General features: G+C 35.0%; 3 protein-coding genes and 1 non-coding gene across 4 annotated transcripts in view; 3 read left to right on the top strand and 1 right to left on the bottom strand.

The window, feature by feature from the left end:
- The window catches only part of LOC124455804 (myotubularin-related protein 13-like), a 51262-nt gene extending 41758 nt beyond the window's left edge, over positions 1 to 9504 (bottom strand). Inside the window, 9 exon segments of the mRNA XM_047006423.1 lie at positions 1353 to 1427; positions 2319 to 2418; positions 2421 to 2431; positions 3289 to 3397; positions 4021 to 4153; positions 6250 to 6469; positions 7276 to 7569; positions 9126 to 9205; positions 9380 to 9504. Of these exon segments, the coding sequence (XP_046862379.1) occupies positions 1353 to 1427; positions 2319 to 2418; positions 2421 to 2431; positions 3289 to 3397; positions 4021 to 4153; positions 6250 to 6469; positions 7276 to 7569; positions 9126 to 9205; positions 9380 to 9437 (1080 nt within the window). The 5' untranslated portion in view covers positions 9438 to 9504.
- Positions 9505 to 10085: 581 nt separating this feature from the next.
- Trnar-ucg lies at positions 10086 to 10158 on the top strand. Its single transcript has one exon. It is a non-coding gene; the product is annotated as a tRNA-Arg (tRNA).
- Positions 10159 to 10258: 100 nt separating this feature from the next.
- LOC124455404 (activating molecule in BECN1-regulated autophagy protein 1-like) lies at positions 10259 to 13458 on the top strand. The gene has a single exon (XM_047006051.1). It carries the CDS (start codon positions 10462 to 10464, stop codon positions 11797 to 11799), a length of 1338 nt encoding a protein of 445 aa, XP_046862007.1. The 5' UTR covers positions 10259 to 10461; the 3' UTR covers positions 11800 to 13458.
- Positions 13459 to 14434: 976 nt separating this feature from the next.
- On the top strand, positions 14435 to 16781 carry LOC124455406 (cannabinoid receptor 1-like). The gene is made up of 4 exons (XM_047006053.1): positions 14435 to 14761; positions 14917 to 14996; positions 15080 to 15162; positions 15421 to 16781. Exons 3-4 carry the CDS (start codon positions 15136 to 15138, stop codon positions 16330 to 16332), a joined length of 939 nt encoding a protein of 312 aa, XP_046862009.1. The 5' UTR covers positions 14435 to 14761; positions 14917 to 14996; positions 15080 to 15135; the 3' UTR covers positions 16333 to 16781.
- The last annotated feature ends 1292 nt before the right edge of the window (positions 16782 to 18073 follow it).

Genomic DNA, 18073 nt, shown 5'->3' with positions numbered 1-18073 from the left:
AAGCAAATAATTGAAGCCAAATCTTACATCAGACACGCGAGATTTTACCCCAGACACGCGTGTGTAGTGCTTCGAGATTCTCTCGCGGAGTAATAATTCATTGACTACACACGCGTGTCTGGGGTGAAATCTCGCGTGTCTGGGGTAAAATCACGGCTTCAAAAAAATTATTAGGGTTTTGTATTACAGGTAGCGTTCCATGTATTTTATTTCGATGGGCTGAATACATGATTCATTTTCAAACATTGGCTGAACTGAGGGCCGTTAAGTGAGATGTATAATTTATTGCGTTTACAAGGAAAATCTCATCTCCATGGATGAAATTACCGGGATTCTAATCTAAAAAAACACGCGAAATATAAAACATAAAAATCATGTCTAGTTGACAACAATCAGACTACGCATGCTCAAATAACTCAGCCCTTGGTAAAAAACAAAACGATGCGATGGGGTGATTTTCGTCTCAGTTTCGTTCCAGAGACCAGAGTTGATAATGTAAAACATGTAAATCATTTTATTTTGATCATGGAGTCCCCGATGTTTCGATAAACATATTATGAAGTCTGCAGGGTAAAAGTCACCCTTTTTTCAAGTTTTGTGATGTTTTTTAGGAAAAGTGAACAAAACCGTATGTATATTTAAGTCGTAGTGCAGAACCGCCAGAACGTCATATACAAACGTTAAAGTGATATATTAGAGTGATTTAGCAAACACGACGTTTCGTCTAAGACGCCGTGAAAATGGCGTGGCATGCGCCTTTTACTTCCGGTTCAATCTACGACGGCAGTTGTGTTGACGACGAAGACGTGAAAACATACAATTTGACGTCGTATCGACGACGGCTGAAACAAACTTAATTTTGGACAAAATAAGGAAATAGCTTTGATATTTGCATGTTAAAAGATTACATAGGCCTACATTTATTCATTTAAGAAAAAACTGCGAATATTCTGTTTCCTAAAGCGAAAAAAACAAACAAATAAACAACGCGGAGTCTGCTCTAATTTCGGGGGTTTCCTCGGTGTCAAAACAATTTTAGTCACAAAGCAGCATGTCGATGATTTTGCTTTTATTTATAATTTTATTGAAATGGTATACTGCAGTATATTTTTGATATCAAGGAATTAGTTAAAAATTATAGGAAAACACGATTCAGCAGGAAAAATGCCGAAATGGATGAAACTTGTTTCATACTATCATTTGACGAAGTCCTACAAAAGGTTTACCAAATCGTAAATACTTTACAACGTGGTGGCGTCCTAGACCCAGATCCTCGCGAAAATTTGACAACGTTTTAGAAGAAACGTCGTGTTAGCTAAATCACCGTATTTTACATCATAATCGACGATTACCTGAAGATTTAAAGGTGATGGGTTGACGTGAGGTGGAAATGTTAGATCAGATACGACAAGATATGGATTGAGAACCTTGAAGAAAAAAATTCAATACAATAAAATGGAATTATACGGAAAGATGTGGAAACTATTCAATCCTGTCAAATAGCGCTGCTTTCAATAATCCAACGTTGGTGAATAAGTGATTTTTGGAAACCGACATTTAAAAGGTCCATTGCGTTCCATGTTTTCATAACAAGTAAACCCAATACATACGTATAAGGAGGTTTTCCGATTGGGTGAATCAGACAATGATGACGAAACAATTATTGCATGAGGTTGACCATGATATCAAGAATTTTTCAGACAGAGGTCAATGTTATCTTCCGAAGCGAATAACATTGACCGAGGTCTGAACAATTCTCGATATCAAGCGAAAGCCGAATTCGATAATTGTTTTATTTCTCACTTTAACCAACTGAAATACGTACTATTGAAACATATCGATGTAAAACATTTTCAAAACCTTCTCTAATTTGTCCTTTTCAGACGGTTTATTCAAGTTCTTCTCCTTTAAATGTGTTGTATATATGTTTAAAGGCAGCTTCGTCGCTTTTTTTTTATGTTTTCCGCATCATTTTTGTTCAAAAGCTTTAGCATATCGTTTTTAAAAAACTGTGGCAAATCTTACTATCATTCGACTTTTTTTCAAAACCGGCTTTAAATGGCGTCAATAATTATAGAAACTATAATTTGTAGAAACGTAAGACGCCATAATCATAAAGATCAGGAGTTGTTTGTAGGTAGTTGACAAATCAAAACCGATCTTGTTCATAAGGTAAATGCTGCTAATTATTCGGTTTGTAGATTTAGGATTTCCGCACCAATTACAAGCCTCGATCACACCAGAACATACCGATGTTGTTTTAAAGAATCCTTCCTTTCGAATTAAAATATATTACGCTATGAAAAATAAAAACTCACCAGAGTAAGAGCATGTCTTGTTCTTGATAAATAAGGTTCGGGTATGGTTGATAGATTGACAGATTCTGGAATACTGACATGACCACCATCAAGATCGACAAAATAACATCGCTCTAAACGTGTTAATGCAAAACAAAGTAATTTATGGCGTTGCTATACGATAATCAGTTTAGTACCCAGTCTTCTTGATGATACTTTAATTGAAACTGCTACAACAGGTATGGATCCAGATGATTTTTATGATGGAGGGATGGGGCTGCTTAGCCTACATAACAGCCTACGCAGTATTGTCTACAACATATGGCTAGAGAGTGCTCTAATGCTCTACTTGGTGTGCGTTGACAAGCCACGTCAGACATTTTCTGTGAATTTTGTTACCCTTATATCATGATTGGGACATAATTTTTAATCACAATTACTTTAGCTTAGTCGTCTGGTACATTAATATTTTATAATGAAATTTGCTTTCCAACTACGAATACTCGTCTAGCCAAGGTTTGTTGGAGGGATGTATATCTCCTCACACTCCAGTGAATACAATCTTGTGTTTTATAAATTAACATAATAAAACACGTGCAGTGATTGGTCTAAAGCTTTTTTTCAATAGCCTGTAAAAAATCGATTTGAGCTCGAGTAAGGAAATGCAACCTATTGGAAATCAATTATGAATTCATTTTACAGGAAAAATTTAAATGATTATCTTTTTCGCAATATTGTTATTCTATAAAAGAAATAAAAGATGTTTTTCGTGTTTTCACTGGCTTATGCAAACCTCAGAGACGTTTGTGAGAAACCTCGAACAGGTGCAACCCTCGACCTTCAGTCTTAGGCTGGCACTGATCTGGTCTCGAGTTCTCCTAAAGGTCTCCTAGGTTTGCATAAGCCTGAGCAAACACAGTTAGCATCTTTCATTTCCTAAATAATACATATTGCCTAAAGATAATTACACAACTTTCAAGAATATACTCACCACTTCGGGAATGTTCAATTTATAGCTCGTATGAACACCTATGACAAAAGGTGTTGGGGCACTGATAAAATCCAGCAGTCGAGATGGTAATATTGGTATGTACACGTAACTGAAATGAAAAAAAAATGGTCGCATGTTTGTTATTTACGCAAGCACAGACAGTATATTAAAGAAATTAAGCTAACACAAAGTATCGTCAAAGACGCCGTAAAAAATGGAGGAAAAAATTGCGTAATGTGCCCATATGAGGACAGTCCTCGTAATTTTACGCCCTTTTCATGACGTCTGAGATTTCTTCAAGCACTGTTCAACATGGAAATACAACCAAAAGAATTGTTTTTCAAAAACACGCAGAAAGATAAAATACACGAAGCGATACAATCCTGAGTTATACACCAGTTGAATTCAAGCTGTTGTCTCAGATAGCTCACAATTACTTTCATGTTTTCTAACGATTTATAATTAGGTCGATACAAAATACAACAAGTGCATACACTATACATTCACCACAAATACACAAGTAAGGAACGGACTCAAACCTTTATTAGGCGGCCTTGTACTATTTTTCGTAAAGTCCCAAATTTAGTCTCAAACAGCTAATTCTCAATAACGAAACCTCTATCAGGCGAACTCCTTAATTAAGCGGACGCAAGTCCGTTCACCCAAAAATTCTCGCTAAGCAGCTAGGTTTGACTACACATGCAATGTCTAAATTTCGTATACATACATTACCTAAATTTCAAAGGATACAATAAAGCCAAGAGACCCAGTGATGCACTCGTTAGTAAGGAATAACTGCTGGAATACATTAGTACTTTGTTCTCCGTGACCAACGCGCAAAACAAAGACAGTACATTGTGCATTCCTATCGAAAATAAAGAATATAATTTTAGAACTTATTTTGAAAAACACAGGAAATGAAAACGGACACACTTAACGTTCGTTGTAGTGCGTAATGTTTATTCAATGATGATGCAACATCGTTTGTGGCACGCAGTGGAATTGGTAAAAGTTGCATCCCGCTAGCGGGAATGCACGCAACGAGTTATGGACTAAACAAACTAGATGACGAAGGATGTAATACACCAAATGTGTCACGCAGTGGATTTGGTAAAAGTTGCATCCCGCTAGCGGGAATGCACGCAACGAGTTATGTGGCACATATGATGCAATACACCATATGTGGCACACACAACCAGGAAATCAAATCAAAGTGTATCAGGAGAAAAAACTTCGTGCTCTTACAGATAAAGGAATATGTTTCTATCATGTCGGAACATTATTAAATGTTTTACTTTCAAACTCGTCAAATACAGCATTCTACAGATTTTCCAGCGATATACAGACTGTATCACGTGATTTCTAGCACAGTAATAATTGTATGAAAGACATTTGAATAAAAGGCTGTTAGCGCGGGAAACGTATCTGAAAGATCTGAAACTTAAGGAACGTATCTTTATGAGCAGGGAAACGTCACTTTTCAGCGGCCACAACTAACGTGACAAACATGTTTAACGCTCTAGTTTGCACACAAACGTAAACTACTCAAACACAAGGGGACTGGTTACAATTCGCGTCCGCATATTGTGCTGATGTCGAGTGGATTTTTTTTTACATAAACGCCTGGCCGCGTTGGGAACCGTTGGTAGCCTTCTTAAAGCTAATCTTTACGAAAACCACTCAAACGCATTAATCAAGGCTAATCTTCGCGTTAAAAATCTTTAACAATGATTTATGAAAAAATCTGTAACAACAGTAAAATGACCGTGTAAACTTTTGTAACAACCGTGTAGACCTTTGTAAGAAACGTGTAAACCTTTGTAACAAACGTGTAAACCTCTCGACAACAGGGCAAACTTTCGTAACCACCGTGTAGACCTTTGAAAAAATGAGTAAACCTTTGTAAATCTCTGTAACAATAGGGAAAACTTTTGTAACAACTGTGTAAACCTTTGTAAGAAATGTGTAAACCTATGTAACAACTGTGTAAACCTTTGTAAGAAATGTGTAAACCTATGTAACAACTGTGTAAACCTTTATAAGAAATGTGTAAACCTATGTAACAACTGTGTAAACCCTTATAAGAAATGTGTAAACCTATGTAACAACTGTGTAAACCTTTGTAAGAAATGTGTAAACCTATGTAACAACTGTGTAAACCTTTATAAGAAATGTGTAAACCTTTATAAGAAATGTGTAAACCTATGTAACAACTGTGTAAACCTTTATAAGAAATGTGTAAGCCTATGTAACAACTGTGTAAGCCTTTGTAAGAAATGTGTAAACCTATGTAACAACTGTGTAAACCTTTATAAGAAATGTGTAAACCTATGTAACAACTGTGTAAACCTTTAAAAGAAATGTGTAAACCTATGTAACAACTGTGTAAACCTTTGTAAGAAATGTGTAAACCTATGTAACAACTGTGTAAGCCTTTGTAATAAATGTGTAAACCTTTGTAACAAACATGTAAATCTCTGTAACAGCAGGGCAAACTTTTGTAACAACTGCATAAACCTCTGTAACAACTGGGCAAACCTCTATAACAAACATGTAAGTCTCTGTAACAACAGGGCAAACTTTTGTAACAACTGCATAAACCTTTGTAACAAATGTGTAAACCTCTGTAACAACTGGGCAAACCTCTATAACAAACATGTAAGTCTCTGTAACAACAGGGCAAACTCTTGTAACAACTGTGTAAACCTTTGTAATAAATGTATAAACCTCTGTAACAACAGGGCAAACATCTATAACAAACATGGAAATCTTTGTAACAACAAGGCAAACTTTTGTAACAACTATGTAAACCTTTGTAACAAATGTGTAAACCTCTGTAACAACAGGGCAATCCTCTATCACAAACATGTAAACCTCTGTAATAACAAGGCAAACTACTGTAAAAATATTGTTTCCTAAATTTGTCTCAAAATGAACTCTAGACATTTCAACTTTGCTTACCAAGTAAACGAAATAAGTTAGCCACAGACTTTCCAGTGACGGGTACTTCATCCCATATTGGTGGACTTAGTGTTGTCTTATCTCCAAGACCAATGGAGAATGTTATTGAATCAGAACCTACTGAAGGAGCACGTATGAAGCCAAGAATCGAGGAAACTATTTTCTCAAGTAGCATTCCATTTTCATTTTTCCATGATGTATAAATTGCAGCAAGGCAACTCTAGAAACGAAAATCATCTTCATTGACATAAATATTATTGACATGTTTACACTATACCCACTTCAACAGGTTAATCTGGTATTCAACTGGTTTTACTTAGCAACAAACTGCTTACATAGCAACAAGAAAAATTGCTGAACTTGCCACAAAGCTAATGGTACAATGTAAAGTCCATTTTTTTTGCATCTGGGGGAAAATTAATCCAGGGTTAAAATCAATCAAGTGTAGTGTAAACAGGTTGTAAATGAGCCATCTACAATAAATCAGACCATATCCCCTTCCCAAAAAACCTGAAGCAATTTATCTTTAATGAAACCACAAAACATGAAACAAGCGCTATTACACAACAATTCTTGCAATGCCAAAAAGCACAGGACATAATATCTCAAAATAAGAACACACTTCATCACAAAACTCTTTTGGACAAATGTAATTCAAACATTACGAGCTTGTACTTAACAGCTAAAAAATATTTTACTCAAACACTAACTTTTACTAAATGGAAGCACTCTTTATTAAATCACACCATCCAGAACTTAATATTGGGCTTAAAGCCAGCAAAGAACTGTCACTATTTGATTTCACAGCGTCACAATCAACCAATCCCACCCATCCACTTCCATTGAAATGATGTAATGCACATATAAGTAGAGCGTCAGTTAGCTTATAAATATAGTCTGATGGTGAATTTGTAACAAAGTCGAAATATAACTTTTCAAATAAAAAATTTCTTGTTTCTTTCTCAAATATTGAGTTAAACAAGAGTCTTCTATACGGAGTATGATTACCAACTTTAACATGATTACCTTCAAAATGTTGAAGTATGAGAGCTTTGATATCAAACAAAGACACTTGGGATAGTATACTTCCATTTCAACATCCTTGGAAGAACTTTGGGTACCATCACTTGACTCAATGGTGATGTCAACAGTTTCTATACCAGAGTTGAGATCTTCTTTGTTTTTTACAAGAGTGAATGGTTCATGAAACGAAAGGCATGCTACATAGCTTCTATTGCCGACCACATCAGTTAGAACGGATACAAAAAATGTTGATTCCTTTTTGTAATATGACATCTCCCATCCAGCAGGCTGGCAAAACTACGAAAAGATGAATAACTGTATTGAATAAAACTGAAGAGTAAAAATTATTTGTCAGCAACTAAAAGAAAACTGTGCAAGCCTGAGACCAAAGGTTGGTGGTTTGCACGGGAGCATATAGCACAAGAGTTTTCACAAATGAACTTGATAGTTTTCACAAATGTTATTTCTTCAAGCAAATAACAATAATGCAAAACAGACAAATTAAGAACAAAAGTTTTTATATTTCCTCTAACATGTATTCATGATTGATATACAAACTCTCTTTGATTGGTTCATTGATTTGATTTGCTGAGCTCAGATTGGTCAGCACAGGCTAATGCAAGTAAAAAAATAGACCAATTACCACATGTGTTTTATTGTTTTTATATTAACAAATATGTATGAAACACAAACATATTTATTTCAACATTCTTTGGTTGCGCGTACAGCCATTAGCAGAGCCAGCCAGCAGATTGAAGGATTATCATTATACATTTCTTTAGAAATCTATGGTTGTCACAGTCAGTAAACACAAATATATTGGGATAGCAGAAGGAAAAAGTTGGCTGTCTACCTATGCCACTGAGTAAAATTGCAAAGATTATTGATTTTCAACTTCAAAATGTTCTATTAGTACATGTGGATTACGATTAGTACATGTGGATACAAAATAAGTATTCAAGTACAATCAAAGAAGTATTATATAAAACAAATTCCGAAGAAGCAAGACATCTTGAGATTGCAAAATATGAATCCAGACAGATTTTACAGAAATATTACATTCTGTCTGAGGATGACTTTGAAATAAAGTCGAAAATTTACAGTTTACTTCGCCTTGTCTTGATTCTTCGGAATTTGTTTTATATTATACTTCTTCAAATTGTCGGTGGTCATGGTTTTTAAGTACAATCAAAATTAAAGCATAAGTTAAAAATTCTAGTCAGGACTTTGACTTTGAGTTTTAGTTATGTACTAACAGACTGTTTATGATTTTCATCATTGCTATTTCACGCTCAGCCCTTTAGCACATAATGAAGCAACTTTTCTGACCACTGTAATGACATTATATGTAATTTATAAAAGGCCATAAAGTTCAAATGACTGTCATGTATAACTGGACTGTTAAGGTGGCATTGCCAATGTTTAGCAATGGCAATACCACAAATACATAAACAGAGAAATACAAAAAATGAACCAATCATATGAAAGTTTTAAGTTTATCTACGTTAAACATTTGAGAAAATCACCTTGCCACAGTATAACGAAAATTTGGAATAAAATTTTATCATTCTTACGAAACGTACATCATAAAGTTTGTATAATCAATCCCGCGCAATTTTTAAAATTTCCAACTTGTGAGCGGTTTTTGGCCGCTGGAAAACCAGTGATGCGAAGAATTATAGTACGTAATATTATCATCAAATGAAGGTTATGATGAATAGGAAACACATTGACATGACGCAGAGAAAACTTTTGGCAAAGTTTAATTACATTACATAAAGTAACAAGAAAGTAATAATACATGCAAACAAATTTTAAAACAATTTTTTAAGTAATATATTTTACGGCATTACCATTTCGATTGCTTCGGGAAAGGCATCATCTTTTCTGTCTTGGGATGGAAATCGTTGAAGCACTTTTCCAGCCAGACTATCTATTTCGACAAAATAATAAAAACAATTTTTTTTCCATAAAACACAAATACGTTGTTTTTCCAATTTGTGAAATTATACGACAATTTACTTGAATCAATAAAGATTCTTGAACAAGATAATTTAAGATGTTTCACACTCAACCCGACCAGATAAATAATAAAAATCACATATACCTGGCGAACTTGTTTTAGGAATGCCAATAACGGCAAAATAATCTGCCAAACGAGACATATTTTAATGCCCTACCCATCACCTTCGATTGCGTCCGCCATATTGAATAAAATATTAGTCTTGCACATGCGCACTTGATATAAGACAAACGCCACTGAACTGAGTTATATTTGGAGCGTTAACGAGTAAATTTAAACTCCCCATTGAGAAGTCCATTCAATATATGACAAGAATAAAATTGACCATGATGGATTAAAGAAAGTTCAAATACAGGCAAAAACTAACGAAAATTACGTTTTTGAAAATCTTAAGCAATTTCAAACCACCAAACTGTTTTCCATGTTAAATACTTCAAAATTTTATACTATAAAAAATTTGTCGAATGCTTTAATACCTATATAAGTAAGTTGTATCTGCATCTGCAATGTTGCAGCCTTGTCAAATGTGTCACGCTGATATCAGCGTTGTAGTTGCGTGAAAGGTACGAGTGATTGTAGTCTGGTCAGCTGCCTTCACTATAATTTAAGTAACCAGGATGTTCCACTTCGTGGAACCCTCATATGTCGAAATCGACGGAGCCATTATTATATAAGTAAGTTAATAAATTCGTAATAATTCTGTCAATCATTTGCATTTGAATATGCATTAGTCAATGTAAACATTTATGTAATTAGTTAAAATACGTTTACTAGACACATATATTCAACCGGCCTCGTGGCCTAATGGATAAGGCGTCTGACTTCGGATCAGAAGATTGCAGGTTCGAATCCTGCCGGGGTCGTATTTTTATATTTGCCTAACACATAAGTTGCAAAAATTCACTAAATCGCGACTCACACAATATAATTTTTCTTTATTTTGCTTACTTCTTCATTTATTTTTGTTGGGAAAAAAGTTATTTCGTTGATATTAAATGTTAGTATAACAGCCTATAATCTGTATGTGAAGTTCATTGAAGGTAGCCTGCATTCTAAATGTACACCTACAAAAACTAAGTCTTCCAACTCTTCATTTACAATCTATTGCACAAATGTTTATTTTACAAAAATTCTAAAACTGCTGTCGACGTATTTGTTAGCGTGAAATGATGGACTTATATTCCTCAAATGTTACCTGGTGCTTGTCAAGGCGACAATACAGTCGTCTTTCAAAAACAGCCTACAACACAATTCAACAATATGGTGTACGACAAATCGCTCACGCTCGGCGAGCCTTCTCCTACAAGTTTTCAAGTTCAGTAGGAAGCACATATTTTCTCGTTTTCAGTGCTGATGGAGAGAAATTAGCATCAAGCCACGCAGATCATACAGTGCGCGTAAGTGATGTTAATTCAAATCTTTGCCTACACGTGTTAAGCGGACATCCGCGTACAGTGTGGTCTGCAGCTTTTCATCCTTCTGACTCATGTTTGATTGCAACTGGTTGCCTTAACGGTGTTGTAAAAGTGTGGGATTTAAACAAAGACTGTAAGCTTGTGAGTAAAACCTCCTGCGATTCTAATGTGACCTCGTTGGCATTTCATCCATCCGAGAGAGTGTTGTTAATCGCAGCAGGAAATCAACTGCTATTTTGGTCATGCAACGAGTCAAAACCGTTTGCTAAAAGCAACGTAACGTCTTTTTATGAAAGGGTTAGACTTGCGAAATTTGGTCCACATGGCAATTTCATAATAACAGGAATACTCCAAGCTGAGCATGAGGAATTTTGTAAAGAAACTTATGAGGCCATATGCCACCAGAATCAAGCACAATCTTTAACTTGTCGTACATCTGTGATACATGTCAATACACACAACATGGAGACGTGTGTAGAACATGTTGAAGATAGGTCACCAGAAGATCAACTGTCAATTTCAATCTTAAACCGACCCGAGTTGCATCGTCTACAATATTGGGATTTTACACACTTTACAATTCCCAGTTTGCAAAAGACCAGCAATAACATTATCACATCAAACTGCAAATTTTTGAATAATTTAGGAGTTGATATATCTTCAGATGGTCGTTTCCTGTGTGCAGCTGTCTTTCCTTCAGCGAATGATGCAGAATCCTGTTATATATGTGTGTTTTCGCTGGAGCAAATGAAACTAGGCGAATGCTTGTACTCTAAAGGTGTTAAACAAAGTGTAATGACAATATGCTTCTCGCCTTTGCATTCTCATCTTATTGTTGGTGTATCCCATGGGATTTCATTGAGTGAGGATGTTGCTGCAAAAGTAGTAGGGCATATTTTCAAGCTTGGTTCTAAAAAAAATCTGTCCAGAGTGATGACATTGAAACTTCAATTTGATGTCAAAAGTATTTCTGAATCAAGAATTTTTTCTGGTGCAAATGTTAATGCTGTATCATGGCATCCAATGATCAAGTATGGCCTAATTGCCTTTGGCACTAATAAAGGAGGAGTTCACTACTTACATGTTTGACCTAAATATTTTTTCTATTATTCTAATACAAGTTTACAAACAACAATCGTTGTCTCTCCACCCCACCCCCCTCCATTACTTAGTCAACACTTCACCCCAGTAAACCAAAATTTCTTAAGAATTATTTTTTATTTAGAAATTTCATGCTGATAAGAAATTTTGTGTGTTAATAGCTTAGATTTTCAGAACTTTTGCATTATATTTTGTAGGACGAAAGTCTTATTTTCGTGGGCTAATTGGGCCTCGAGGTCGATGACTCAGCGCCGGAAGTGACGCACATTAGATGACGTACATTAGAGAACACATACATGGACGACATAGTTTTCATTATGCAGGATTATAGTAAACAATGAACCTTAAAAAAGTAGAACTGTTTGGACTCTACCACTCAAATTCTATATTATTGTAAGATGTTTATACTTTACGAAGCAAGCGTGTTCTAACACGTCACTTCCAGCGCTGTTTCACTTCGTTAATTCCTAGCGCGAAAAGCCCATTTAAAAAAATTTTCGACCTATAACAATTAAAGTGCAAATATACTTAAAATCAATCTTACTATCTAAAGAAGTTATTAACTCGAACCCTAATCTCAGTTTGTTACGTGATATGAACTTTTGTTTCAATTTTGAATGTATGAACTTGTAATTGTGATTTTAGCGATCATCAAAAATCAGACGTTCATGTAGATTGTTAGTAAATTACATTTGTTTCTTGATTAAAGTTTATAAACTTGTTTATACATTTGTATGGCGACGTGCTCTTATATGGTGAGAGGAGGAGAGCGCCAGGAATTCCCTACACATGGATGAAGACGGTCTCCGACAGTGGGGTAGCTGGCGAGCGTTAACCTGAGAGAGTCAAATTTTCAAAAGTAAGTCTTATCGTCTACAGGTCTGCAAGCAAAGAAAGAAATCACGTCTTTGTGCGACACATCAGATCGATATCAGCTCACAATTTCACTAAAACACGCACTCAAGTGATGAGATACAAGATGTCAGCATGTTGCATAAGGAAAGCATTTCACTATTCTCAAAGAACTGTGTGCCGCAGCGCGCATGTGCAAGGCGAAGTGATAAAAAAGATAAACAATCTATGATCAGCTGTATTTAAAGCAACATGCGGGAAAGACGACTTATCAATTTTTTTGCGCTTTTTGCTGATACATCCACTTGCGAGAATTTTTTTCGTGATCAGTTCTTTTGGCTGGCAGCCATGAAGTTTGAAACTTTAAACTGAAGGATTCTGGCAAAAACGATTTTCTGATGCTAATATCGAAATTTGAATTAAACTAAATATACATCGAAAATCGTAGAAACCAAAGCAGAATTGTACTTACTCAAACTTGAAACTCCAGTCTTTAATCGTGCACAGACAAAGGAACAGTAGGGTAAGAGCTAGCCTTGCAAGGAAAGGTGACTCTGTACCACGTAAACAGTATTTTTACCTGCTTATCTTCTCTTATCTTTACCTGCTCTTTCTCAAGAGTGTCAGTTCTTCGATTTAAAAACATATCAACTAGTAAAATTAAAAAGGATGACCGGTAGCAAACAGTGGCGGATAATGACCTAGAACCAGGTCAGTGCCTAGAACCAATGCTACTAGATATCTGATTCCGCCAAAATTGTATAACAACATTGAATTAAAATACATGGAACGCTACCTATAATACAAAACCCAAATAATTTTTTGCATTTGTATAATGTATTTTGTGTGTGTATTTTTATTTTGTATGTGTATAATGTATTTTGTGTGTGTATTTTTATTTTGTTTGTGTATAGTTCTTATTATTTTGTGTGGTTTCCCTTGTGAGCCACCGTAATATTGAACAGTCACGCTTAAAGGAAATGACTCAAGATTCAAATCAGCACAATCTATAAATAATAAGTTAAAATATGACGTAGAAAATAATTAGTTATCTTCAAACTTTAGCACTGTGTTAGGCATGTGCGATCCATGCGATTTACATATTACATAAAAAATGAAAGTTTCTCTGCAATGTTTTAAAAATTATTTTATTGTAATTTCGACTCGTTGCTTCGAGCCTTCATCAGAATGAGGAAATTACTATTTACATGTGTTTTTAGCTTGTAGACGCTTAGAGCCTCTTATTGGATTAGCGGGTGGATTGATGTGATCGGATGGGGTGGAATGCGTTGCCATGAGTTTTGGTGTATTGTTAAACATGATCAGTGTTTATATTATAAGAGTGTAATGTTGTAGTTTTGTTGTTGTTTGTAGTTTTTTTGTCCTTATTTTTTAGTTGTGAGTATATGATGGGTATGTCGATATGTCTGTTTATTGTGTCGTTGTCTTTACTGTACCAAGCTTCTTTAAATTCGCGTGCGTGTTTAGTCTGTGCGCGTACTACTACTTTAGTGGAATGTGTGGTTATCTCCGTGGGTAAGTTTTGCCGGTAGTGAATTCGGATCTCGTCGTTTTATGGCGTTTTTGTGTTCCGTGAGTCTTGTTTCGATTTCCTTTGATTTTTGTTCTATGTATTGCTTTGAACAGTCTTTACATGGTATCATGTAGATCGCGTCAGTTGTATCATGAATTGTTGTTTTGTCTTTATGTTTGGTAAAACATGATTTGAGTTTTTGTGTAGGTTTGTGGGCGAGGTTAATATTAAATAATCGAAGACATCTGGCACTCATTTCTGATGTTCCGTTTATGTATGGTAATGTGATGATTTTTACTGCTTCGTTCGGTTTCTTGTTGCTTTTGTCAGTTTGTGTTTTGCTTTGTATTTTGTTTATAGTTTTGTTTATGAAGTTTCTAGGGTATTTACATGTTATAAATGGCAACACGAATCCAATATAAAAACATTGCCCAGTTTCGTAACGAATCCGTAATCTATTGCCCTAGTGTGAATAAAACAACGTCAGAATGAAAAACTAAATCATTGTTATATTGTATAGGTAAAAAGCTAGAAACTAATAATGGTACATGAAAAAATTTTAAGGTTTGCCACGCACGTCAACGCTCTAGACAATTCCATTGATTTGACAAGTTTGAAACACGCTAATACGTACATAATCGTTAGATACAAAAAAGTAGTCACGTAAAAATTTATCTTAAATCTATTCAGGAATTTTAGTAATGTTCTTTTATATATAGTTATTCTGCTTTTTGTGGTAACGAAACATATGCTATAACGCCAGAGATGTTTTGACAGCTCGATCGCTAAAATCTTGTGGGTAAGACGATAAGACATAACATTATGATGGTCAAGTTATTTCTTTGGATCTTTTCTTACATTACTCATTACATTTTTTGCTAGCAATTAATTCCACCGGCAAGTTTTCGTTTGGTCAAGTTAGCCAGATTGTGGCAGAAATGAACGTCACAGTAAACAAAACAGAGGTAAGTTTCTGAAATTGGTCTTAAATTTTAATGACTGCTTTCAGTTGTAGAAATAATATATGATTGTTAATGCTGATACCGCGATACTCGTCAATTTTATGGGCAGTCTGCAGTCAAATTCTTTAAACAATTTCTCTCGATTTTGTTCTCCTAAGCGGACATTAAAGTTCGACTATGGTTATTTGAGCCATTAGTGCAAATGATGTAGTCAATCTATTTTGCAAGCGCTGCATAATCATTCTTTTAAAATGCATTTAGTCATATGGTCATGAGGAAACAATCGCATCAATGGCCATGTCAATGATGGGTGTCGTAAACAACAGTCTTCTTATCATTGTTATTCTGGTGGATCCTCTTCGTATTATAAGACGAGGACCATGGATAACTATTCTTAGCTTAGCCTCAGCCGATTTTATTGCTTCTCTTTCAAAGTTCTTCACACTTGGATTAACAGCGGAGTTTGGTATCGAAGTGTCAAATGAAATCAAGTCTGCTTGTTTATACGTGTGGATGCTTGGAGCGGCAGGCTCATTTTTTCACTTGACATCACTTACATGGCAAACCCTTGCCACTGCCAAATATCCTATACGTAGTCGACAAATGTTATCTACGAGGAAAGTTATCATCCTATGCATAACATTGTGGTTTGTGGCCAGTTGCATTGCTTTAGGAGAAATTTCACATGAAATTTTCGATATTTCGTTCGAGCAGGTGATGCATATCTATATAACGGAATATGCCGTTTTAGAATTTGCTGTTTTCCTCCAGATTATCATGAAGTGTTTTATCATCAAGGAAGTAATGCTAAGTCGACCAAATGCAAATATGAATGGGCAACAACAGAACAGTAAACACCTCGAAATTGCAAAGACAATCGTCATTCTGAATATAGTTTTATTTGTAACTGCCTTTCCATATTTTGTCGCCAAACAAGTGGAATTCATGAAGAGATTAGGGAAAATACAGAGCAGCTATGCTCGACACTTTGCAGTGCACTATGAACCAGTTGCTTTGTTGAATTTTGCTCTCAATCCAATCGTATACGCACTTAGGCTTAAGAATTATCGCAATAGTCTTAAATCGTTTTTTAGATATTTTCGAAATTCGAGATCTAATCTCAATTTTCTGAACTATGCATCTGTTTCTAGAAGAAACGCAGCAGATGTGTAGATAAAATGCAAGATGGCCAATGGTGACGACATATTCGGTAAACTGCAATAATTGCCCATTGATTCTTCATTCAACATTTATAAACTTGTGTGACAAAGCTGCACGATATCAACTTGTTAAGTATTTAAAAGTAGAGAATACATGTAGATAGAAAGGAGTTCCCTTATAAAAATTACGTATCCACAAAGATATAAATTGTTGTGGTACGTGGACCGGACTCAATTCATTCAACTAAATCAACAACACAATCAACTAAATCATTACACTTTACACTAATACACAATTACAATACACAATTGACACCCACACATTACAGCTAACATTATCACCAACCTGGACGATATACATTTAGAAATATGTAACTCAATTTATTCCTCGCATAAAAACTAGAAATAGAAGCTTCAACGCAATATTTTATGGCTAAAATGATAAAAAAATTTGACGTTTCACTTTGTGGTAGTTGTAGCTCTTTGTACTCTTATGTCATCTTATGTCATCTTTGTCATCTTATGTAGATAAAAAATTGACGTTTCACTTTGTCGTAACAACAACGATTAATTAAGGCATGGCGAACAGTGTTTGTTATTCTGCAGAGGTATTTTAGTTAATCAGCTAGTGAAAGATGTGAAAAATATAATAGTTCTAGCAATACTATGATATCAATTCACAAAACGATCATTTAATTCGATTGATTGTTTCACAATGAGGGGTCTTATGAATAATCGGTCTTTTTCAGGTCTTCAAATAGACCGATTATTTATTATTTAATTCCTCATGCAAGTGATAAATCAAACAAAGGTAAGTTTACAAACTAATCAAATATTTTTTATATTTCAACACACTCTTTGTTTCCGCACTTTCTATGCATGATAATCTGTTGTGACGACATGGCATCAAAACACGTATTTAACAATGTAAGACCTTAAAATTGAATATTTAGCATGTTAGAGCTGCTGAAAAATTTTTGTTTGAATTTATTTGCTGTCTATAGCTAATTCATATGTACATACTCTTTCAAATTTTACATTCCTCACAGAATAAAATTATACAGAAGGACCACTCAAATGTGCACCGCGTCCTCATGTTCGGGTTGGGATAAAACGCGGATGCGGATGGCTGGGATACGGATACGGAGGAGGGGATGAAACATGGATGAGGGGATAAAACATGGATCTTCTTTAAATTTTGTTTCTTTCAAGTGGTGGTTTTACCAAATTAACACGAAAACGTTTTGCATCAACATTGTGTGCTTTTGTTTAAATTGTTTCTTGTGACAAATTATAAGAAAGTAAAACCTAAATATTTTTAAAACATCACCCAGAAACGTGTCTATATAATGTCACAAGTTGTAGGTTAAATGTGCAGGGTAAAGTGAAGTAGATTCGCACTTTCAAAAGCAGATGTTCGTAGAAAAAAATGTTTACTTAGGCTGAATTCTCGGAGATTCATTTATTTCTGTACATGCACACTTGAATGTACTCTTGGAATCAACTGTGAACTGTTAACACTAAAATATATTTTTATAGAACCTGTGTGAAGCGGCACCGTATTAAGCAGGTCATCCTGTGTTAAGCGGTTATAAGGCAAATCCCGAAAATTTCATAGTATAAATTCTATAAAAGTGACTTTATTAATCGGTTACCTCTATTAAGTGGACGCTGTCACCTTTTTCAATGTCCCAAACCTAATTTTTCATTGTTTTGAAACTGTAGTAAACGATCAGGTAATATAAATACACCAC

Source organism: Xenia sp. Carnegie-2017, unplaced genomic scaffold (assembly GCF_021976095.1).
Source record: "Xenia sp. Carnegie-2017 unplaced genomic scaffold, XeniaSp_v1 HiC_scaffold_4, whole genome shotgun sequence".
NCBI lineage: Eukaryota > Metazoa > Cnidaria > Anthozoa > Malacalcyonacea > Xeniidae > Xenia > Xenia sp. Carnegie-2017.
The sequence above is the reverse complement of the archived record's forward strand: the minus strand, read 5'-3'. Positions and strand labels throughout refer to the sequence as shown.